Source organism: Thermobia domestica, chromosome 7, assembly GCF_964235325.1.
Source record: "Thermobia domestica chromosome 7, izTheDome1.hap1.1, whole genome shotgun sequence".
Classification (NCBI taxonomy): Eukaryota; Metazoa; Arthropoda; class Insecta; order Zygentoma; family Lepismatidae; genus Thermobia; species Thermobia domestica.
In genome coordinates this window covers 52,458,675-52,483,957 of record NC_137460.1, presented here as the reverse complement: position 1 = coordinate 52,483,957, position 25,283 = coordinate 52,458,675, and the positions used below count along the sequence as shown (strand labels likewise).

At 34.0% G+C, this 25,283-nt stretch overlaps 1 protein-coding gene across 3 annotated transcripts in view; it reads left to right on the top strand.

The window, feature by feature from the left end:
• LOC145690093 (uncharacterized) overlaps positions 1 to 25,283 on the top strand; it is a 158,921-nt gene that overhangs the window by 130,839 nt on the left and 2,799 nt on the right. For all 3 annotated transcript variants that reach the window (XM_081764651.1, XM_081764650.1, XM_081764649.1), the window contains exons 3-5: positions 802 to 1,015; positions 5,413 to 5,558; positions 15,887 to 17,680. In XM_081764651.1, the coding sequence (XP_081620777.1) occupies positions 802 to 1,015; positions 5,413 to 5,558; positions 15,887 to 17,680 (2,154 nt within the window). The remainder of the gene's footprint in view (positions 1 to 801; positions 1,016 to 5,412; positions 5,559 to 15,886; positions 17,681 to 25,283) is intronic.

The window sequence follows — 25,283 nt, the reverse complement described above, 5'->3', positions numbered from 1 at the left end:
CTTCTTGCTTTTGTTGAATTCAATCATCGTTTGTAGTTTTTCAGTACCAGTAGCGTACACAATGGGTTTTTGGGGGTTTTAGCCCCTCTCCCTTTGAGCAAGATACTATGCAACAAGAATTTTAGGAATGATCCAAAAAAAATGGATAAAAAAATTGCTATCTTGGCCAATAATTAGTTTGTGGATCAGGGATCACAAAATTTTTGAACGGTCCCTAAATCGATTTTTCGTATTTTCTACGGATTAAGTATATTACACTGAGTTATGTGATTTGGGGTTGGCTACACTATATGTAATTCTTCAGATATAAAGCTTACAAGAAAATTTTTGATTGAAATATATTAAATCTTTTGATCCAAAAAATAATAAAATAAATAAATAAAAAATAAACATTCGCTATATTAGGAGATGTATACAAACACTTGAAATTATGAACACTTGAAACACTTGAAACATGGAAGCTTAGATCTCCTTGATGACCTACGTCACTGGTCAGTACCATTTGTACTCGAGTGTTCTGTTCAGTTGGATTATTACTTACGATATTATTGCAAATATTTATTGCTAAAACACTACTAAATTAGATATCAATTTACATCACTTACCAGGGGTAGGCTTAAATCACTAGAAGTATGCATCGTTAATAAAGTATAGATTTCAGGATTAATTTCCATAAAACATGAAGTGTAAATAAATAAATAAATTTCATTTTTACCTAAAATAGCATCAATTTAAAGTCACTGCACCCGAAACTATAGTGTTTAAAATTGCTATTAATTCTGCTCTTCGTTCTTGTTTCAGAACATCCTAGTGGGTGTGTTGAGCGCAATGCTTATGTGCGCAGGGCAGCTAACCCCAGTGAAACAGGAAGGCCTCCTCTTCCTCGCTACATCAGTTCTTGCGGCCAATATCGTCAACATCCTTATTTTGGAGGTGGGCGAATGGTATTGTTTCATCACGGACAGCATCAGGGAATACATCGAGAAAGAAAGCATGGAAAATCTCACTTTTTATGGTAAAGTAAGAAATATCTGCACCAGAAATATCTTGGTAAATCTGTTCAAGATTGTCATTTCTCAAATTAAATCCAGAACTTATGAATATATTTCGTTTACCAATATTTACTATCCTCTATATAACATAGAATTTTGCTTATAAATTGTGGAATAAAATAATCAATTTTAAGTTTCTTTTATTTCGCTTATATATATATATATATTAGAAAAAGAAAGTAATCGATGAAGCTAGTAGGTATGAAGTGACTACAGTTAAATGAGGTGCCCTAAAATATGTTTATGATACTTAAATAGTTTTTTGAGTAAATGTGGCACAAATATGGACGTCTATATCATGAATGGTTTCAGGAAGCATGTGACAATCATGCACTACCATATTAGACGGATACACGATGGGACGAGGTGTCAGTAGATTGGGTAAACAGGTCTCCTAAAAACTAATTGTCACTCAACTGTCAGGGAGGTATGCATAGAAGTTAGACTTACTCGTCCAACTGTGCTACATTCTGAAGAGAAAACTGCAACGTTAGATGTCATTTGGCATGTACAGTGATTCAGTTGTTGATCAGATGGCATTGGAAGGTCTTAAGACATCGACCATATTCGTAAAACGTGAGTCCGTAAGATTTTACTTGCTTCTTCGATTGAAAGAATCCTTCAGAGATCCAAGTTTCTAGGTATTTCGTGCTTGCTATGTACCGCAGGGTGGACCATCGCTGAGTTCAACAGAAAGAACCTCACTGACATACAACGGCCGCCACGGATTTGGACAACGCAGATTATATCGACAACCTATAATGTGATCGTCAATTCACGTTCAATAACAAGTTGTGAATTTATATTTATAGCTCACTTATAAGCTGGAAAAGAATAATTTCTGGAGCAGGATTGAGAAATAAATTGGTTACGAGAAAATAGCGAAATAAGTTTCACATATCCATTTTTCCTTTTTTGTTTTTGTTTGTTTTAAAAAAAGTACTTTCGCTAAGTTGTTCATCAGGTAGGCAGGTAAACAGTAGTAGTAGTAGTCAAAACAGCAAAATAATAATAATTATTGTATTAGTTTCTCACGTATGTAAAATATAAGTATCATAATTGCTTGAATATTTTCGTATTTAATGAAAAAGATAGTTCAAAGTAATTACTTGCAAATGGTATTTTAACACTACGCAATAGAACATGTAGTATTAAAATCAAGTAACTTCTAATAGCTCCAAAAAATACATATTTCCCCCCGTATTAAACAATGCTATACAAATAAACTCGAAAGGCACTCACTTTGATCTCCTGTAATCTGTCAAGGCTTTGTCAAAAAAGAATCTTGATTTATATTTACAAGTGTAGATATGTCAATGTATAGTTAATATCTAATTATCCCCACTAAACCTCACTGTTTTCTTACCTGCTTCTTCACAACGCTGTTAGCAGTCAGCAAAATGCGATTTGAATATGATGTTTTGAACAAATTCGCAACGTATCCAAAAGGGTATCTCCAGAATTCATTTCTAAGATAGCTCTCCAAGTGGCTTACATTAATAATGTTAAACAAGCGGTATGAAAGAAGACGGATAAACAGTGTATGTACTGCACTTTAGAAGCACTCTGATAAAAAATAAATAAATAAATAAATAAATAAACTTAAGACAAGAAAAAGTATCATCTGTGTGTCCTTTCTGTCTTTTCATGTAAGAAATTTTCTTGATTCACAATTTTCATGAATATTACTTGCAGACCAATTTGCTAATGTATATTAACTCCATGCTAATAGAAGTGAAGAAGCTGTGAATTCATACTATTAAATTTTCTGAAGATAAGTATTTACTGAAAACATTTGTCAATATCTGTCATCTCCGAGGGCGGCTTTAGGATTTTAATTTTGGGTAGACCCGCTCCCTCGCTTGTGGATACATATACACATTTGATTGATTAATGACAGTAGAAAATTGCTTTAACGGTAGTGGTTGATGCTTTTTGTTAAATAATTATCTACCATTAATAGAAATAGTGGAAAATATATTTACTCTTTATTATATCTTTTGGCATTTATATACTTTTCAAAATTTATGGGTAGGCCCGTGCCTACCCAGCCTACCCGCTAAAGCCACTACTGGTCATCTCTTGTCAAGTTCACTTGATTCACTCATGAAAATTGATAACTAATCATTTATTTTGGAAGTGTATGCGGAAGATTTAATTTGAATTCAAATTCAGAAGTATAAAGTCGGAGAATACATGACCGAGATTTGCTCAGCTTATGATCAACCATAATTTCATTTTCTGTTTGAAGACAATTGATGTGGCTGAAAAAGAGCATTTAGATGAAATTTTATGTGTATTATATTAAAATAATATACAGTACTACTGGCATTGTTTTCACGTAATTCTTTTTTATATATAGATTCCATGTATATTTATTAGGGAGAAAGATTAGTAAAGACACACTAGGCACACGTTATTTAAGACAAAAAGTTAAATTTGTTGCTAATAATAATAATAACAATAACATTATTATTATTATTATTATTATTATTATTATTATTATTATTATTATTATTATTATTATTATTAATCATCATCATCATTTTGTGCGATATTATTGTAGTATTGCGCAAATGAACATAGTAGTTAGAATTTTTTGTATACGATTCCAGACATACAGAATAGATCTCTATTTCAATAATAAAGTACACTCATGTCCAAAATTATTGTTGCATGTCTATAAATATGTTGTTGTAGGAATATAATTTGATAACGAATTCACCCGGTATTTCTTATAATGTTAGCATGTTTATAATTGGCAAAGACATGTATGTGGCAAATTTCATGTCAAAAGAGCAGTAAATAAGAACAATAAAATGAAAATAAAACTTTCTTGTCCATTTAGCAATATTTTGTTTTACTCATTCTAATTTTCGTATTTACAATTTTTTTCCTATGAAATTTACCACAAATATACATTTCCCGATTATACACATAGTATCAGTATTAAAAGTACCCTGCAAAATCATTATCAAATTATATTCTTACAAGAAGACAGTTATAGATATGCGACAATCATTTTGGACAGGAGTGTGCATTATGCTGCATGTCTTGGGTTGCCAACTTTTCCAATATCTCAATAGAGAAAACAGATGCTATGAGTTGATTTGGTGTGAGTTTATGCACTATGTAGTATACTTCTGTTGATAATAGAGTTGAATCAGTAATAGCGACTTGAAATGTACACTTTAGCGCATGATGCAATTCTCTGTTCATAAATCTGTAGTTTAAATACTTAATTCTTCAGTCCTTATTGTTATAACTTCAGCGATTATTTGGTAGTGTTAACAGAAAATGTTCATAAAAATGGCAAATTAATAGGAGCAATTTGCGGAAAATGATGAAATAAGGGCTTATGATATCTCGTGTTCCAGACCATTAAATACAGTGTGTCTCGTACAATTCAACTAATTCCGTACGAATATTTGTTTAGAATGTATGTTTGTCCAGTATACAAATCTATATTATTGACTTGACATACTTCAAAATGATTTTTATCAAAGAGACCATAGTAAGAGATCGTAGGTTATATAGAATCTTTTGGTCGTATCCTAAGGGCTTCAGAGAGGAAGAGGTGGTTTTGAAATTTATGTTAAAAAAATACAATATCTCACTTTTTTTTTTTTTTTTTTTTTTTAATGTTAGGAAGGTCAAACTCAGTAGTAACCTCATTTCTAAAAGTAAATTGTCATAAACATACCACTTACAATCTAGGAAAATACTGTGGGAGTAAGACACCCCTACGGAGTGGGAAGGGAGTGACATGTAAAAATAATTGAAAATGTCTGATCTATCTATAGATTTCTATGGACATGACGAATCTATAGATTTCGAGATCACTAAGCTGATCGATGAAAATTGATGACATTTGAGCTCAAGTTTAGGGAACAAGAGACGTGGCAGCTGGTCCAAGAACTGACAGGAGTAACGCCGAAGACCTTGGATAAACCTTACCCTCGCTGTGCAAAGGACGGGTATTTCATTATATATATGTGTGTATGCGGAATTACATATTATCATCCTTAAGCATTGATAATGTTTTAGAAGAGATCATGATATATAATTTTCTGTTTCCATAAGAAGCAATTTGGTACACTCAAAGTTTTTTTTTTTTTTTTTTTTTTAACTAGGGAATTCTGACGGAACAGTTGCAGTAATATTTCTTAAAGATGATTCTTATTATATGGAAACAAAACCTGCAAAAGCAAAACCATGTAAATAATGATAATAATATTGTAATGCATTGATTATAAAGAGTTAATTTCAATTCACTGTACGTTAGTACATCGTTCTTTACATTTTTTTATAAACGAATTTTTGTGTGAGAGAAATCTAAGATACTATTCTCCTCTTCCAGCTCACACAACGACTACCATCAGCACAATCATAGCGATTATAGCTTCGTTCCTCGATAGTCAGGTGACTTTTTGTGTGATGCAGTGGACCAAAGAGCCAAAGGCAGCGAATGAACAAGTCTCGGACATCGAGTATATCCTTCCAAGAGTAAGCAAATTCAGTTCATCACATATTTCTCAAAATTAATTAATTAATTCTTTTATTTTCTTTCTTTCCTTTCTTTTTTCTTTCTTTCATTCTTTCTTTCTTTCTTTTTCTTTCATTTTTCTTCCTTTCTTTTTTCTTTCTTTCATTCATTCTTTCTTTCTTTCTTTTTCTTTCCTTTTTCTTTCTTTCTTTTTTCTTTTTTCCTTTCTTTTTTCTTTCTCTTTTTTCTTTTTTTCTTTCTTTCTTATTTTTCTTTTTTCTTCTTTTTTTCTCTTTTTCTTTCTTTCTTTTTCTCTTTTTTCTTTCTCTTCTCTTTTTCTTTTTTTCTTTTTCTTTCTTTTTCCTTTCTTTTTCCTTTCTCTTTCTTCTTTCTTTTTTCCTTTCTTTTCCTTCCTTTCTTTCTTTTTCTTTCTTTTCCTTTTTCTTTCTTTCTTTTCTTTTTTCTTTCTTTTCTTTTTCTTTCTTTTCTTTTTTCTTTCTTCTTTCTTTCGTTATTTCTTTCTTTTCTTTTCTTTTCCTTTTTTCTCTGTTTATTTGTTTCGTTGAAAATTGGATTATTTCCATAAAAAATTTTGATCAAATATAGATGCCTGGACAGTTTAGACCTTTTACTCTCGAAGTCTTTCAACGTAATTGCAGTTTATTTATGAATATACTGAACCCCAAATGTTCGAAGTGCCACCAAAAGTACATGCAGTTTCGTTCTAATTTCTAAGAACAAGAAATACATGGAACTAACCTATGTATATTTCTCAACAAACTTTTCCTCTTTATTGATACTAGTGCTGTTGAATTTTTGTGACATTTGCGGTTTTCGGTTTTTGAGAAAACCGGTTTTCTGAAAACCGAAAACCGCAAATGCGGTTTTCAAAACCGAAACCGCAAAAGCGGTTTTCAAAACCGAAACCGCAAAAGCGGTTTTCAAAACCGAAACCGCAAAAGCGGTTTTCAAAACCGAAACAGCAAAAGCGGTTTTCAAAACCGAAACCGCAAATGCGGTTTTCAGAACCGAAACCGCAGATGCGGTTTTCAAAACCGAAACCGCAAAAGCGGTTTTCAAAACCGAAACCGCAAATGCGGTTTTCAAAACCGAAACCGCAAATGCGGTTTTCAAAACGGAAACCAATGTTTTTAATTACACCTTTTAACAATTGTGAAAGCATCTATCGATCGAGACAATTGTATTGATTTATGTCTGTGTTTCAACTTTTTTTATTTGCTCCCGTTTCCTCCCACTTTCTTACGGTTTAGAACTCCGTAAGTACTGATGTGAACTTGTGTGTTACAAATACTGACCTGGGATCATTTGCACTTTTTTTTTTAGTTACTTCTTTGATGACACTTCCAAGGTACTTTTCGGTTGCAGGAAAGCAAACTGGACCCCACCTGATTTTTATATATTTTGTAAAGTAGAGCACGAGCAACACGAATCTTAAGGAATTTTGACATTCCGACTTCCCGAACTCGAGATACTAGAACTTATACAGTAGTTTTACATAGTATGTATAAAATTAACGAAGAAAGTTCTGTGGCTTTTTGACCTATCACCTTAGAACATCGATATGTCACCTAAGACCAGGGGTGTAGCCAGCAGGTTTCTGTAGGAGGGGCCCGTCGTTTTTGAAGGGGGGCAGCTACAATCTAAAAAAAAAATGTGTTACAGCTAGTGTTTTTGAAGTTTGAAAAAAACTGGAAAATTTTGGTTTCCTTCCGGAAAACTAAAAACACTGTTTTAGCTTATTATTATTATTATTATTATTATTATTATTAATAATAATAATAATAATAATAATAATAATAATAATAAAAGTAATTTCATAAATTATATTACAGATAGTTTGTATTATGTTTAACCAAGAACTACTGCCCCCGACCAAACATTATACCTTTGTGCATAACTATTTCAATACACAGAACCGATCTATATAGGTAAACAAGAAAGTTCTATCGCTTTCTCACCCACCACCTCCGGACATTCATATGTCACCTAACACGTATCTGGAAGATCAAGAATAGATCGACAACCTTCTGCAAACGTTCTGGAAGGCCATTTATCCCATCGCGGTAGAGGTTGGTGTTCCGTGAAGTGAAGAAGTTATCAAGTGCATTTTGCACCTCTACTTGGGATTTGAGCTGGCATCCTATAAAGTGATTGTCCAAGGAAGGGAACAGATGATAATCGGACGGTGCAATGTCCAGGGAGTATGGCGGATGCAATAGTGTTTCCTATCCAAGGCGTAAAATGGTGTCCCGGGTCATCCTAGCCACGAGGGGCTTAGCGTTGTCCTGTGACATAAGGACCCCTTTGGGATTCAGAAGTGCTGGCTCCAGAGTTTTGAGTTTCTCTTGAACACGGCTCAACTGCTGACAGTACACAGTTGGATTGATGCGATGACCAGCTGGTAGCAGTTCCCGATGCACGATGTCGCGAGCAGTCCACCAAACACACAGCAGGACTTTCTACTGCATTACTGGTTTCAGCTGTTTTGGAACCAGTTCATGGGATTTTAACGAATGATGACGACGCCATGGAGCTTCTCATCACATGTCAACATCCTGTCCAGAAATGGCTTCTTCCTCAGACGAGACAGCAAAACAACACAGGTGTCTGCACGCGTAGTCTTCTGGCCCGGAGTTAATTCATGTGGGACCAATAGACTCAAATTGTAGTGTTTCCCAAGTTGATGGAGGTGCTGCCGGATGGTTTCTCCACTCACATTGAATGTTAGCCCCAGTTTCTCACAGGTCCCTCCGCTGTTCGCCTCAATTGCTACCTGAAGATTTTCATTTTGTACATGTGTTGGTCTTCCAGCACGTGGTGCGTCTTTCGTGAGTGTTTTGTCACCGTCCTTAAACTTTCTAAACCACCCTTGCACTGTCTGCGTAATCACGACACCCTCACGAAAGGCCTGAGATATCTTCCGCCCCACTGTAGTGGCGTTTGATCCAAGTTTGAACTCGTACAGCATACACACCCTTATAACGCTCTGTGGAGGTTCCATATTCACTCTGCCCTTACACAAGTTCACGTTGTAACTGAACTGCCACAAGCAGGTAGAATGTTGGATATACCCACACCAACATCTGACCTTCGCCTTTTCTCCATTAGCATTCAACTCACGGTGTAAGGATCAATTGAACACAGACCTCCACAAAAAGCGACAGAACTTTCTTGGTTACCTTTATATATCTCACAGGACATAATATGTTTCGTATAGAGAATATATCTATATTAAACTTAGTTTTAATATCTCGAGCTCCGGAAGTCGGAATGTCAAAACTCCAGATTCGTGTTCCTCGTGATCTAGTTTACAAAATATATAAAAATCAGGTGGGGTCCACTTTGCTTCCCTGCAGCCTACTTTTCAAACGAAACTAAGTTTTCCAGAGTGTACATTTTGCTTCAAACTGAGTTCTGCCCTGGCTAACATACGTAAATTCGCTTCTATAAGTGTCGTTAAAGTTACACTTGAAATTGTCGTTCGGCATTCTTGTAGCTTATGAAGGCATGAATAATTCAAGTATGTTTGTCACAACATCTACAAAAGAATATTCATTCGTATAGAACCTCCAATACATTACATTAAAAACACATGAATTACACAAAGAAAACTATTGTGCATTAAAGCAGATCTCTTATTAGCGAATGGCCCTACACCCGCGCACTGCTCAGATAGCTCACAGCCTGAGCCTGAGCGCAATTCCAAATTTAACTCAATCGCGATTAAGATTGTCAAAGGTATAGCGGTTTACGTTGAATATACCAACACTTTATTCACTAAGTCGTCTTAGATTTTTCTCCAATCCCAAAAAGCAGGTGGTTTTTCGTGATTAAGATAGCGAGGGACAAATATAGAACCTGACAATCGGGTGGTACCCGCAAAAATCGGGTAATATGACAACACTAAGCTAAATAGAAAATAAGGTATATCCCTATTTAAGATCACTACACCTGCAACCCATGAAATTCAATTTGAAATATCATCCACTTAGACTGAGATCTTTTATATTATCATTACTCTTTCACTTTGTTTCTAAATAGTACTGCCAGTCTTTCTTTTGTTAACAAAAAAACACCACCTCCCTTTCTTAGAAAAAAGAAAAGAAAAAAATTAGATCGCAATTCAAAATTTTATTGTTGATTTGTTGCCACTCCGATAAATGTGAATGTTGTGGTTTTGCATGTGTCGACTGGTTTCTTATCGCAAGTCCCAGACACCTGCAATAGTTCATACGTGAAGGGAACACCGATCATATTTTATTCTATATCTTTTTACTTCCCAATAACGATAGCCGTGCCTCTTTGTGAGAAACTGCAACTTATTTTTTTTTATTCTGCCAATTGTAAAAGAATACTAAACAAGAATTTCCCTACACGTTAAGACATTTTAAGAAAAAGTATCTTCTTTCACCTCTGCAAATTTTGAGCATTTTTTCCCTACGCCGGGGAAAATTTCCCTCCATCTGGCAACTGTGAGCCGAAGATGGGAAAGATTCTTTGCTGTTTCCTCGTCGTTACTTGATATTATAGCGCGTCCAGTAAGAGAACGTCTCTGACAGCTTGCAGTGACATTGCCACTACTCGCGTGTCAAGGTTTTATTCGGTGCAACTGTAGTGGCAATTTAATTAATGGTATAAGACAGAGTGATCGTGGTTTGTAACACTGGTATCGAAGTAGGGGCTGCAATGTCCCACCGCACGTGGTAAGAAACGTCAGAGACCATCTCTTGTTGGCCGTGCTATAGTGCTGTCGAATTTTTGTGACTTCTGCAGTTTTCGGTTTTTGAAAAAATCGGTTTTCAAAACCGAAACCGCAGATGCGGTTTTCAAAACCGAAACCGCAAAAGCGGTTTTCAAAACCGAAACCGCAAATGCGGTTTTCAGAAACCGAAACCGCAAAAGCGGTTTTCAAAACCGAAACCGCAAATGCGGTTTTCAAAACCGAAACCGCAAAAGCGGTTTTCGAAACCGAAACCGCAAATGCGGTTTTCAAAACCGACATTTCGGTTTTATGAAATTTCACTTTTTTCAAAAACCGGTTTTCGGTTTTTTCAAAAACCGATTTCGACAGCACTAATTGATACAAACAGTTGCCGGCTTGGCACCTATTTTGTGTATTTGTGTAACATGTAGCACATTCATATTTCGGGATATTTTTCAGATACTTGAAAATAATTTCCAGAGATAATTTACTGGTAAAATGGCATCCAGAAGAAGAATTTTTGAGATTTGGGAATTACCAAAAGTCACTTGGGGATCAATCTGGCGAGTAGGGTGTGTGGGGCAGAAATTCAATATTATGGTCAGCAGAAATGAGGTCACAACATTAGCACGGTGTGGCGATGCATTGTCCATGTGGAGGATAAAATTACCATTTGCTATTTGTGATCGTTTTTCAGTCAAATTTGGCAAAAATTCCTTATCCAAAAGTGTACGAAAATACTCTCCCGTAATTGCATGACGTTTCGAAAGAGGGTGGGAGAATATAATTTTTTTTGGAATCCCAGAAGAAGGCGTACAGCACCTCATTGGATGCCCCCTGACGAAACTTTTTAGGGGTGGGGAAACTGTGTATTTGTACTGTATCAACTGCTTTTTTGTTTCTGGGTTGACCAATGGAATCTGTGATTTATCCATCGTCACTACACTTTCCAAGAAATTACGCCTTTCTCTTCTAAGCGTGTCGAATTTGTAACACTTGGTCGAATCCTTGCCTCTTTTTGATTGTTCAGTTCGTTTGTAAGTATTCGTTCTATTGTTCCCACTGTTAGGCCTAGTGTATCACAAATTTCCTGCATGGTGACATGCCTATCTTCCATAATGAAATTTTCAGCACGGGTAATGTTAGTGTTAGTAGATATTGTTTTGGCGTCCAGACCTTTGCTCATCTTTCACACTCGTTCACCCTGCTTTGAACTCACGTACCCACTTCCTAACAGTGTTTTCTGCAAGAGCACTATTACCACACGCACCTTCCAATTAGCAATGAATATTGGATGCACAAGCTACGATGAGGAATTTCACAATTACCCGTTGCTCTTCAACTGAAAATTCCATGTCTCTGGGCATCATCAGAAGCACGTCTTACTCGTTCAGGCAGTGGGACTCAACTGCTGCCACCTAGTAAACAAAACCTGCACTGCTTAGAGACGAAGGATAGAGGTTTCCGAAGCGCAGTTGCTTTCAAAAAAATAAATAAATAAATAAATAAAAATAAATAAATAAATAAAAATAAATAAATAAATAAATAAAAAAACGGCATATACTTTTGGTGTGCACCGTATATGAATAAATTCGAAAGCGTAACACGCAAACTGAATACTTTTATGATTAATTAACTATCTCTTTTAGACATTTATATATTGTTCCGCTTCTTAAATCATATAGAACAATATGGAGTTATTTACACCCACAGGCGAGGCCCCACATCTATCAAATATGATCGAACTACAATACTTCTTAAACCACCATTTTTATTATTATCGATAAATTCAAAGAACTAATATTTACACAGACTAATTTGCCAATAGATGTTTAGTTTCAGAAAACTAAATTCTTTCAGACCAACTAAATATATCAATTCCCAACAACAATCATTTAACTCCATCCATCTTGACTCTGGAATTATTATTTAAATAATTAATATTTTTCTGACCAGAGTATGTATTTCTTTATTCAAATTAAAAACGGCGTAACAGTTTCAATAACAAAAATTTTATCTTCCTCAGATGTTAATTCTATTGTATTGAGCTAGCCATTCAGGTCAAGTCCTAAATCAGGGTCCGTCACTGGTAGTACGCGAGCCGCTGTTTGTGGTACATACCACTTATGATTGTATTAATAATTAATATGTTTCAGTGGTTGTACGCCAGTGGAAAATGCTGAGAACCCCTGCAGTACATTACGAAATTTGCTATGAATTAGAACTGTATTAGATAGAAATAATAGTTACAGCATATGCTGCAACTAAGATGGAACAGACATAGTCTAAGTCTGTTCCCTTATTTTTCTCTCTCATTGCAGCTCACGTTTCCCTCGTTATTTGGAGAACCTCTCTACTACCCTACTGGCTAGCATGTATGGTTTCAGTGCACGTGATCTCGGATTCGATTCCCGGTGGGAGAGCACAAACATTTCATAATCATTCTCTTTCATTAAATTATTCGTTTTCTTTAGCCTAAAGGGTATAATTGTGAGACGTTAAACTATAATAATTTCATTTTTTAATTATTTGGAGTAGGTACTGAAAAGAAAACAATTGCTACTTGTTATAATTCTTGACATGTGTACATCACTTTTCGTTTAAAACAGGAATGCAAATAAGCAACAAAATTTTACTAGCCGAAGAAAAAAGTTACTATCCCACATCCCACAATAGAAATCATTTACATACTTTCGGTATGATATTAAATACTCGCCCGCACGAATGAACCACTTGCCGCGGGCGAGTGATTATTTGCATCCCTGGTTTTAAAATTTCCAAGAATACTTGAAAATAATATCAAGAAATGCTTGCGTTATAAATTTTGAACGTTTATAAAATAAATAAATAAATAAATTAGTTGTCAATTTTATAAATTACTTCAAATAAAAGCTATTTTTCTCAAGTAATATATTAATATTGTTATTAAAACTGGGAATACTGTTTCGTATTAAACTTGCAAACCTATTATTATTTGTAGAAGCGTGCCATGATATAACTGCTAAAACCGGACTTGTCTAGAGAGCAGGAAAAAGAATGAATTCCAGAGTTGAAAAAATTTAACCACTGTTTTAATACTCTTTTTCATTCTAAAATAATTTTAAGATCTGCCTTAATTATAAAATTTTAAAAATTAACATAATTAATTCAAAACATTGATTTTGAAACAAGTAGAATTATTAAGCATGTCATGATTTTTAACAGTGTGCATATACTTGTGATTCTCTTCGCTTAGTTGATGTTGATATTTCGACGCGCGTTGGGTTCATGGTTGTAATCGTATTTACTTCTTACAGGCCGAAACTCACATTCTCATCATTAACTGCTTTTGTACTATCCTGTAAAGAGAATGAGCCGAGAGAATTTTCGGATCAAACTAGTTTCACAGAACATTTATTACACTTCTGTCTCCAGTAGTGTAATAACTTCACTAACAATTCGAAGATATTGTTCTTGGTCCCAGTCGCACTGGTTTTTGTGTATACCCTTGCTAATATGTGCTAATATGTAATTGAAATTTAATATAATTATAGCATTTTTTTAACATACAAATTCCTTATTCATATCCAGTAAAATAATTCGTTTTATTGTTTGTTTCAGAACTTTGACTACAAGAATGCACATAAAATTAAATGTCTGTGCATCCTTCTGGTCAAAGTTCTGAAACAAACAATAAGACGAATTATTTTAATGAATATGAATAAGGAATTTGTGTGTGTGTTTTTTTTTTTTTTTTTTTTAAAAAAAAGCTGTAATTATATTAAATTTCAATTGTAGACATGTCAGCAAGAGTATACATGAAAACCAATGCAAAAAGTGATTAAGTTAACAAAGAGCATGAAATAATCTTGGGTCCAAAAACCGTTACAAAATAGCTTTCGAATTGTTAGTGAAATGATACTAATTGAAACGGAATTGTAATAAGTGTTCTATGAAACTAGCTTGATCTGGGAATCCTTTGCGTTCATTCTCTTTACAGAACAGTACAAAAGCAGTTAATAGTGAGAATATATAGGAGTTCCGGCCTGCAAGAAGTAAATACGTTTGCAACTCTGAGTTCCGCACGAGTCTACTGTAAGTATCAACGTAAACTAAAACGAAGAAGACACGGCTACAAAGGTAAGCATATTATTACGTATTAAGATAAGATATATTCTATAGTACCCATCAGTTATCATTAAACATGTTATTTTATATTTTATCTTTATTAATTTGTTATGTATGTTTATGATGTATTTTGTGACTGTTAAACTATTGCATTCATTATATACCTTTGAATAGGTATCCTCGTACAATGTTCATGTACGTATTTATTTATTTATTATAAAATAAATAAAGTTTTACTTTAAGAGAGAGAGTAGCAATGGATACAGCTGGTATGAATTAAGTTCGATTTAACATGGGCCATAAGCACTTTTCATTATATATAACTTCAGTTTATGAAATTTTTAGAAAAAACGGCAAAATAATCCAAGTAAACAACCGATATGTTAATGCTGCAACACTGATGAAAGCTTCGTGGATATACTTAGGTAATAAAGTTTTGGTTTATTATATTATTAATTGGTTTCCTTGAGAAATTCACATAATAAGTTACAATTTTAATATCTCCATGAAGCTTCGTCAGAACAGCCTCATTACCTTATCTGCCGTTTACACTGAGCTATTTTGCTTTTTTTTTTTTTTTTTTTTTTTTTTTTTTTTTTTTTTTTTTTTTTTTTTTTTTAGGGTGGCCACAAAGTCTCATTATTCCTGAAAATAAGTAACATAATCACTAAACGTATGGAAGTAACTACATGGAAAGCACTGAATGACAAACAACAATGCTTTCGAAAAATTTTATTGAAATAGGAAACATTAAGTGTCCAAAGGATCAGTCTGTCGACCGTCATTCTCATAACAAAGGATAACGACGTGTCAGAGTCGGATTTAGGTTTGGTGGGGCCCTAAGCTATTGAAGGTGATGGGGCCCTTTAAGTATCAAGATGAACGTAGACGCACTATACAGAAATGGAAAGAAAAAAAATTAGTGATTTTTAGGGAGCAAGCTAGCAGAAGGGGCACCATCACTTACGTCATATGAGCCTACACAACACGAAGAACTGTTGATATTTGTAGATTTTATTTTATTTATTATTTTTCTTATATTTTGGAAATGTACAACCAGTTGTTTTCTTCAATTTTTGAGGCCCCCAAGAGTGTGGGGCCCTAAGCTATAGCTTGTTTAGCTTATACGTAAATCCGGCACTGGCTCATGTAGACGGTCTGCCACTTCTTTCCTTACCCTTCACACTTCCTGTGGCGAATAGTTTTTCTTACTTGTGTGGTTTCTCAATCTGAAACAATGGAAAATCTTACATTAGCATTTATAAAGGGGTAACGGGAAAACTTTAGCATTTATCAAGGAAAAACGGGAAAATTTACATTAACATTTATCAAGGGGTAACGGGACTTTGTGGTCACCCTGTATATGAAAAGTATTTATGACTCATGCTAAATCGAAGCTCTTGATTCATACTAGCTGTACTCCTGGTCTCTTAAGGCAATTTTTTCTCGACTCTATAATTATATTAAATTGTATTCATCCAGTCTATTAATACCATCACTTTTTCTCTTTTGTTTCAGAAAAAGAACAATGCTGTACCGAAAGAACCCAATAGCACATACGATAAATATGCACAATCATGGGTGTTCGATGGAGATGCCTCAGGATCACAGATGGAATATTTAGAACTCACCAAGATTCCTCAGAAGGACAGTGGGAAAGCAGAAGAAGATACTACGGAAGTAACCAGTTCAGCTAAACCAAAACGCCACGGCATGTTTCTAAATCCTATCGTGTGTGTGGAGCATGTGTCAGGAGAGGAAACCGGAGACAGAAAACTACGTTACATGAGAAGCTTTTCTCGGACTCCCTCTCCCATTGGTATTTCGTCGAGTTCGTCACAAGATTCCAGTGTGAATCAACCAATATATGATTATCTGGAAAAGTTCCCTGATAGTACCTTCTATGGAACATTTAAAACTGATCCTAAGAAGGGCCATTACTATCACTTGCCTTCCGAAACTGTTAGTAAAAGAGTGCCTATAGAATTATATTTAGACGCGAAGGGACGATATGAATTAAAAGATTTGAAACTCGCAGATCTGGATCATGCGGAAAAGATTCAATATGCAACAGTGATGTTGGAATTAGAGCAGGCTATATTAACGAAGAAAAGTAAATTTCAAGCAGTAAGTGATAATGGAACAATAACGATAAGCAAAGTGCCACATAGTGATTCAGGGCAGGTTAAAGCCAGTAGCCAACATGGTTCACCGAAAGACGATTCCGAAAAGACCGATCATAAAGACAGTGACGCTGAATTTTCAAGAGAATTAGAAGCAGCTTTGCAGTTGCTTCAGGATCTCGGGTCACCCAACACCATTGAAACGCCATCCGAAACGTGGAAATCAATTGGGGAAGCGGATCTACCAGCGAGTTCATCACGAACGCAGTTAGCAACGTCTGCTCAAACAGTGGCAGTGTCGTGTCGTGAAGAAAATGAGACTATTGAAAGTGAGGAAAATATCGACACAGATAATACTAAAGTGAGTAGCGGTAGTTGCAGTGATGAACTGAATACACCATCATCTTTATGCACAAAACTCGATGCTGCGCGTGACGATTCAGCTAGTTCTCCTCTTCCTACAACAATGGTGACCCAAGAGGATGTTGGGGAGAGTATCGCCACTTCTAATGGTAAGAGTCCACTACTCTTTATTCCCTATCACAGAATCTCAAGTGAAGCCTCTGAATCATCATCAGGTTACAGTTCCCCTTCAGTTATTGGGTCAAAGTTTTCCACCCCAAATCATTCGAAACAGTCATCAGCTGATGGTAGTTTCATTAATTTTACTCCACCTGAGGAGCTGTTAGCGAATAGTAGCGAGCGCCGAATTGCTAAGATAATTATCTACCCTGTAGAAAATATTGCTCATAATGCTTCACTAACAGATAGCGCAATTAGCAAGCTAGAAAGCAGTGCAAGAAGTTCTGAAGAAGAATATAACGCTTCGCCTATTAATCGTAATTTAATTAAGAATACACTCATCTACCAACAAAATATAAATGGTTATGCTCCTAAAAGAGCACACATTCTAACAACTAATTTAGGTAAAATAAACGAAATAATCAGAGAAGACAATGTGTCAACGTCAAGTGAAACCGAGGAATGGCAGCAGGATTCCCTCACAGAATACTCAGAGACTATCAACAACGATTTGCGCAAATGGAAATTAAAGGCCATGCTAGGAAAGAAGACAACCTCACTGTTGGCTCCTAAATTACAAGCTGCAATATTAGAAACCGAAAGTTTAGCATACCTCTCTGAACTTGAACTACTTGCCAGGCACTACAGAAACAAATCTGATCAGAGGGTAAGACTTTGTTACTTTCATCACCACTAACTTTCACACAGGCTATATGCAACTAACAACTAAAAACTGTAGCTAAGGGGATACGTATCAGTATACTAATACACTAACAGCAAGCGCAATGTAAAATATGTATATATGGATGTAGATAAATTCTTGCAAGTCATAGTAGTATTTCAGGGGCATGTTTTATCTTGCATTTCTTTAAAACAATAACTTCCCAGTAGTTACCCGCGATACGCACATTGCTTTGTTACAAGCGGATGCCCCAGAATGAAGCATTTAAACTAAGGAATTAAATTTGACAAATATCCTTAGTTTATTTCGTAAAATATAGCACGGGCTGTAAAGAAAATAGGTCAAATATGAATAAGGTATGCATGTAGTGATTTAGCATGGTACTTCTTTTCCAAACAAGCGAGATAAAGTTGTCCGTGATGTTATTACGGTATCACTTAAAAGTAAACATTTCAGGATAATGATTTGTTATTAATTCTTCGACAAGCAATGCGTTTTCACGAAATGATATTAATTGTAGTCCTAATTAATTGGACAAAACATTTACCTCGATTTACTCAGTAGCATCAAAATGAATTTAAAAGCTTGTCAGTAACTCCATAAATCAAAACCGTAATACTATTTTTTTTTCAATATCAGAGATCCATAATCATAGTAAAGTACTCTTCAATAAATGTTCTCTAGAAATGGTAAAATAATAATTCATGAGTTAGACAGAAAATACCTTTCTTTCAGATTTAGATTTAGCTGTTTTGCTTCCAGTTTATCTTATGGATGATTAATTGATCGTATAAAACATTATACATTTAATTCAATACTAACCTTGTGTGCTCAGCAGCGATTAGTAATTATTATTTTCAAACTTCATATCAATATTTTTGGCGTAAAAATCGAACGTCCTTTATCAGGATGTTTTAAGCTAAATTCTAATTATGTTCGTTATTCGTATCTATATATATAAAAGAGAACGCACAAATCCTTTGTTCCCTCATCACGCTAATACGGCTGAACCAATTTCTTTCATTTTTGGGGGGTTATTAGGATTTGGACCCTAGATGGTTTTTATCATATCACTTTAATTTTTAATTACCAGTGTCTTGAGATAATTGACCATTCAAGTGTCCATAACGTACAAATCCTTTGTTAGTTCATCATAGGTAAAAATAAACGTATTTATATGCAACCCGCATGACCGTGTCACTCGGCGGGTTAACATAAATGACAGGCGATATAATGTTAACATTTACTGCAATCTACTATGGTTTTTATCATATCACTTGAAAGCGAAAAAGTAAAAATTATCTAAGTAACAAAGTTTATTGCGTTCCGGGGTGACCGCAGCGAAGCAGGGCGGGTTAACATAAATGACAGGCGATATAATGTTAACATTTACTGCAATCTTCTATGGTTTTTATCATATCACTTGAAAGCGAAAAAGTAAAAATTATCTAAGTAACAACGTTTATTGCGTTCCGGGGTGACCGCAGCGAAGCGGGGTGAACGCTGCTAGTTTTACATATAGCAATTCAGTGGCATTCATTAATTAAATTTGATCTATAACAGTTCTTCAAACAATAATAAAACAGTCTGTAATAATGTAACGTATCTATTTTCGATAACAGCGGTAACTTAGTTACGATATTTTTATCATCATCTGGCTCCATTTTCTTATATCTTTAAAAGTCCCTTCTTCTCCCTTTTCTATCAAAGGCAAAATAATATGCATTTCAATCCAACTTTAGCATTTTCTAATCTGCTAAGCACTGAATGTATCTCTCTAATATTTCAATTTATTTATATTTGTAATGTAGTTGTTTATTTATTTTTCGTACTGTGAAATGTTGCCAAACTCCTTTATACATATCAACTGTGCTTCTATTGTTCAAAACGTTTTTCAATATATTTGTAGCATCCCTCAGAAGTATTTGCTTATGTGGATGTCTTATTTGGATTGTTATTTACTATATCTCAAAAATTGATTACATTAGTCACAATTGTTTAAACAAATCAATCTTGGAATATGTTTCCTGACCTTCAAATTATAATTTATTTGTAAAATTCTCAACTTCCTTACAGGTTTTGCAGTCCCAGTGTTTAAATAAATATGACTCAAAACACCCGTAATATTTTCGTCTACACTTGTAGCAGATAGACAATTGTGAATAATACAATCTACATGCTGTAATCTAGTTTCTTTCATTTTACTTAAGTAGAGTCGAAATTTCGCTATATTACGAAATTTCTTAGAATTTCAATATTTCTGTGAGACATTTTTATAGTATTAATGAAAGTTATTTTAGTTTTTTACTAGATGATCAACTACTAGCTATCTGAATGGAATTTTAGAGTTTTCATAGGTTGACCGAAAAAAGTTGCATTCGGTCGAACTGTTTCCCCAGTATCCTTTTTTCTCCTAACTAATCGGAAAACGTGATCAATATTACTGAAAGTAAATTTTTGCTTACAGTAAGGAATTAAATGATGTATATTGTTTATCGAAAATTCTGTAATAAAATATCAATTTTATTTCTCCTAAAGAGTACTCCGAGCAATTGATTTGTTTGATTGATACTTTAAGTAAATCTATAACACATTATTAATATTTAAAATTTACAAAAAATGCAAAACTTGTAGTATACCAAGCACTTCAAGCCCTAGTGAAACTCATTATCAAAGGGTTTAATAAAATAGTTAAAAATGAAAGAAAAAAAGTTAAAATATGAGAGGTCTGTGTATTTCAAGTTGAAAATTTATCAACATTATTTAAGAAAACTTCCTCTCCTTGACCATTTAATTGATTCAGTCCAATTGTCTCCTGTTTACTTCTTTTCTCAAAAGGGCCTTATTAAGTGTCCAGTTCTTTTTTTTTTTTTTTTTTTTTTTTTAATTGTTAGAACCTGGATATATGTATACGTAATATGGTCAAATACTAGTTTGATAAAATTTACATATTAGTGATGATATAAAGAAATATACGGTCAGATTAAACCCTATATAATAGATGCTAGAAATGTGTTTAGTATACAGTTTAGCAAAACATTTCACAGAATACTCACACGATACTATGATGTGAAAAATTTACATAAAAGACATTGACCTGAAGTGACAAGAAAAGATGTCATAACTTATTAACATTAAAATGCATAGATTAAGAATATCTAAACAAAAGACAAAATCACTTAACACATTGACCGCCGTGTGAGCCATATGTGGCTCTCACTAAACTGCTCCGTGAGGCTCTATGAGCCATATATGGCTCACACTAAAACTGACCGTGGGGTCCGTGATCAATATATGGCTCACGCGTTGACTTTTGTTTGGCACTTCTCTGAGGTCCTACGAAAAGGATTGTTTTCCTTTTCAATACGATGTTTTGGGTCAAATGTGTGACTATATTGCATGACCTTTAGCTTTTCGAATTATACATCCATATCCACGGAAAATATGTGAAAATGTTAACTTGCTAAAAGTGCGAAAATACATATTGTTTCTGCTTTTATTGAACTGTGATACTTCGCAGTTTAGAACTTAACATATTCAAATAATACATACCTAGAGACCTCAATATTCAATATATATATATATATATATATATATATATATTTTTACCAGATCTGGCCCCTGGCGGGAAAAATGTGTGAGCCACATGTGACTCACGTGGCCTCACAGGAACAAATTTACGTCTAGGCCCTGCGAGTCATATGTGGCTCACATGAAAAAATAGAAATTGACACTTTTGTTAATAATATTGCATACCATTAAAATTGTAAAAGAAATATATTTTAATGGTTTGCAAAAATGTATTATTAATAAAAAAAAGTGTCCATTTCCTTGTTTTTATGTGAGCCACGTGTGGCTCACAGGGTCTAGACGTAAATTGGTTAGACTCTAAGGCCCCGTGAGTCATATGTGGCTCATACATTATTTTCTCGCCAGGAGCCAGATTTGGTTAAAAAATAACATAGAAAATTGAATATTGAGGTCTCTAGGTACGTATTATTTGAATATCGCTTCGTAGCCTGGTGGTGACTATAAGGCAAACATACGTTGGTGCCGTGGTCCATCCTCAAAAATGACCATGGGCAGTCAAAGTATTAATAAACAATGTTAGTCGCTGGTGAGAAAGAAACTGCAATACAAAAATTAACTGATGAAATACCGACCACACAGATTCTGTAAATAGCCGATTCCGACCTATAACTTCAACTGTTAGAAAAAAAAAAAAAAACTTTCTATAAATATTTTTGACAAATGTCTATTTGGAAAAATATATTGATATATTTGTATTGTTAGCTAAATTTTGATATATGACAGGAGCTCGACAAAGAAGAAATTTGAGCTTATTAACTTAGTCTACAGCGAACTAGTGGACATTTGTAAAGATATTGGTTGCAATTTAGATATTTTTATAAAACTGTAGAAGTCTCTTGTGATTGAATATTGACTACTAGAAATAGGTAATAGGTAGGTAAATAGAAAGATGAATTACAATCATAGTTGTTGTGTGAAAAAAACATCATTTGTTTGATGTAGGATATCTTGAAAATGCAATATTTTTAAGAAAGGAAAGAAAGTTGTCTTAGGAAATAATCTCCAAACAATACAATGTATTTACATTTCACACACACAAAAAAAGACATTTGATTGTATTTGATTAGAGAATCTTAAATAAAGAGATAGAATAATTCTGTCAACAATCTGAAAAAAATGTTGATCTTAAATGCTTGAATGGATGTCAATCAAAACAGAAGTTTCTTTTTGTTTTGGAAAGAGTTGATAGAAATACTGTAGTTTAAGTACAAGAATTTAAAGTTTAAAACTCAATCATAAGTTTAGTATATATGGAGGAATAAGAACTTCGTATTAGTATCTATAAATTCTCGTGTGCAAATGGCAAACAAGAACTTTCAGGAACATTTTTGTTAAAATGGAACGTTACTTATTACTAATCATCATCATCATAGGTATTCTGCCTTTATTGGCAGGTCACTTGCCGCAGCTGAGAAACTTCCATGCTCCACGGTCCTCCGCTAACTTTTTCGTCTTCGCGTATGATCTTTCTGTTTTAATATAATCCATTAATTGTAGTCTCCTTCGCCCCCTCCCTCTCTTTCCCGCCACCATACCCTCTAGGACGTCCCTCATGATATACAATCTCTTCTTAGGCAATGTCCCAACCAGTTTCTCTTCCTCTTCCTAATAATATCTAAAAGTGTTCTTTTCTCACCCACCATTTCTAACACTCTCTCATTCGTTTTCCGCTCGACCCAACTAATTCTTTCCATTCTTCTCCACACCCACATTTCGAAGGCTTCCAGTCGATTTTCGTCACCTTTACGTAATGTCCACGTTTCCGCCCCATACAGTACAACACTCCACACGAAGCATTTTATGAGTCTTTTTCTCAACTCTTTGTTCAAGATCCCACAAAACAGACTTTTCTTTCTTTTAAAGGCTTCTTTCGCCATTCCTATCCTTGCTTTTGTTTCACGTTCGCATTTCATGTCATTACTAAGAATACTACCCAGGTATCGAAAACTACTTATTACTAATAACTGGACAAAATTGAAATTTTCTTCGAACTAACTTGATAATTATCAGTGAATTGAGGCTGAAGAATTTAGTTTAACATTTTTTTTTAACCACATGCTGATATATTGTAGGGGAAAAGAAAGGTTTAATAAACGAATGTAATAAACGAATAATAAACCCTGTAAACATGCCACCAATGGACCATTTCAGGAATCCAGGTAATTTGCAGTCCATCTATAAGGTATCAAATATACAGGCTTAACATTGTATCTGTTTGCATAAATATTTATTATTCATACTATTTTAAATAGTTAATACAAAATAGAATGCATAAGTTTTATTGAAAAAAAGCAAAAGGTCAAGATTGATTCGATGTATACTGGAAGATGCGACATTAGTTCCTTCATGCTTCACACCTGTCTGACAACAAATGTTGCTGTATAAAAGTTGATTCCACATTACATCTGTTTAAATTATAAACAATCAGTTAAATGTATTTCATCCTTAAGTACAACAAAGCTACTCCCTACATTATAGGTTAGATTTTTTGTTGCTAAAATTTGAGAGTATCTGCTGCCATTGGGTTAGATTTAGCCAAGTTGTGTATATGATTATTCAAATCTACAGTAAATGATTATTTAAAATATATTTATCTAATTTTATTAGAAATTTATGGATGTAATAATTTAACAAAATGTCATTGACAAAAAAAAAAAAAAAAAAAAAAAAAACAACCCTGGAATTTTTATAACTTTTATTAAACCACTTCGCTAATATAATTAATTCTTTCTGTACTTCTGTGAAAATTTATTAAATCAGGACTGCTTTTTAAGTACCCAAAAATCACATAATTTGGTTGAAATTTAGTTTCCGTAGTACATTCTGATTGCTACAAGGAACGCTTACATCAGTTTCCTGTATTATGTACACATGTTGATGTGAGACATCCGGAGAATACATATGGTTTGGACCCCACCTTAAGCTGATGTTCTATGTCATTTTCAATTATTCTTAACATATGTGCAATTAGCTATTACACAGTAAAAAAATGTACAAAATGTAAATGATTTACAAGCGTGATGATATACTAAAAAATAGTACCTTTTTGTAACACACACACGTATTTTAGTGTGTATACTATAATGTAATTGAAGCAAATATTAGCGATGTAGAAAAATTACTTACAGTAAGTATTATTCGAAGAAACTTGAAGCGGTTTATGGTAATAAAATTGGTAGTTTTTCACAGTAGTAGTTTGAACATTGCACTGCTCGTCGCACAGAAAATTATTTTAGTAAAATTCTAAAAGTTTCCTTTTCAGTTTTAGTTGATTTGCTTTTAATGTTCGAGAAAATCAGTATGCATGTGTTGAGGAAACAGAATCGCAGAAGTAGCATTCGTTGTCATAAAATTTTTGTAAGACTTCGTAGCTTATTTAAAGTATTTGTTTCACTGCTCTAAATATATGGGTCTATTATTAAATACGTGACTAAGTGTTGCTTTAAAATATAGTTTATATCAATTAATGTATTTCATTTTTGCTCCAGGTAGTTCAAAACAATAATAGTCAAATGCTGATGTATTATATAAAACTAAAAACTATCATAATTTCCTTCGAACTGTCTATGCAAAAGGGCCTACCCGGTTTGCCATAAGCACCAGACTGTGTCATGTGATCAGGTCAAAAGTCATGTTGCGTGCTAAATCGAGTTTGGGGATTCTAAATCCAGATGTGAGATAATTCAAGCACGTAGCCTGTACGTGGGGCGCGCTGGGTAATGAAGTTGCATATACTTTATCATTATTATTGATTTTACTCAAACAACTTTACTTTTTGACAATGTCCTATCCATATTTACGTTACGTGCTATACATCGTTTTTAAGCTCTTCATTATATCTTTACAATAAGCTTTTCAATTAGCCATCTCCTTATAGTTTTTGAGATATGTGGACGACTTCATTTTTTTCCCCATTCATTTTCCATTGACATTATTAATGTTTTGTGCTTTTTGACTATGTTTTATCCATTTTAAGACAATTTGCTTTTAAAATACA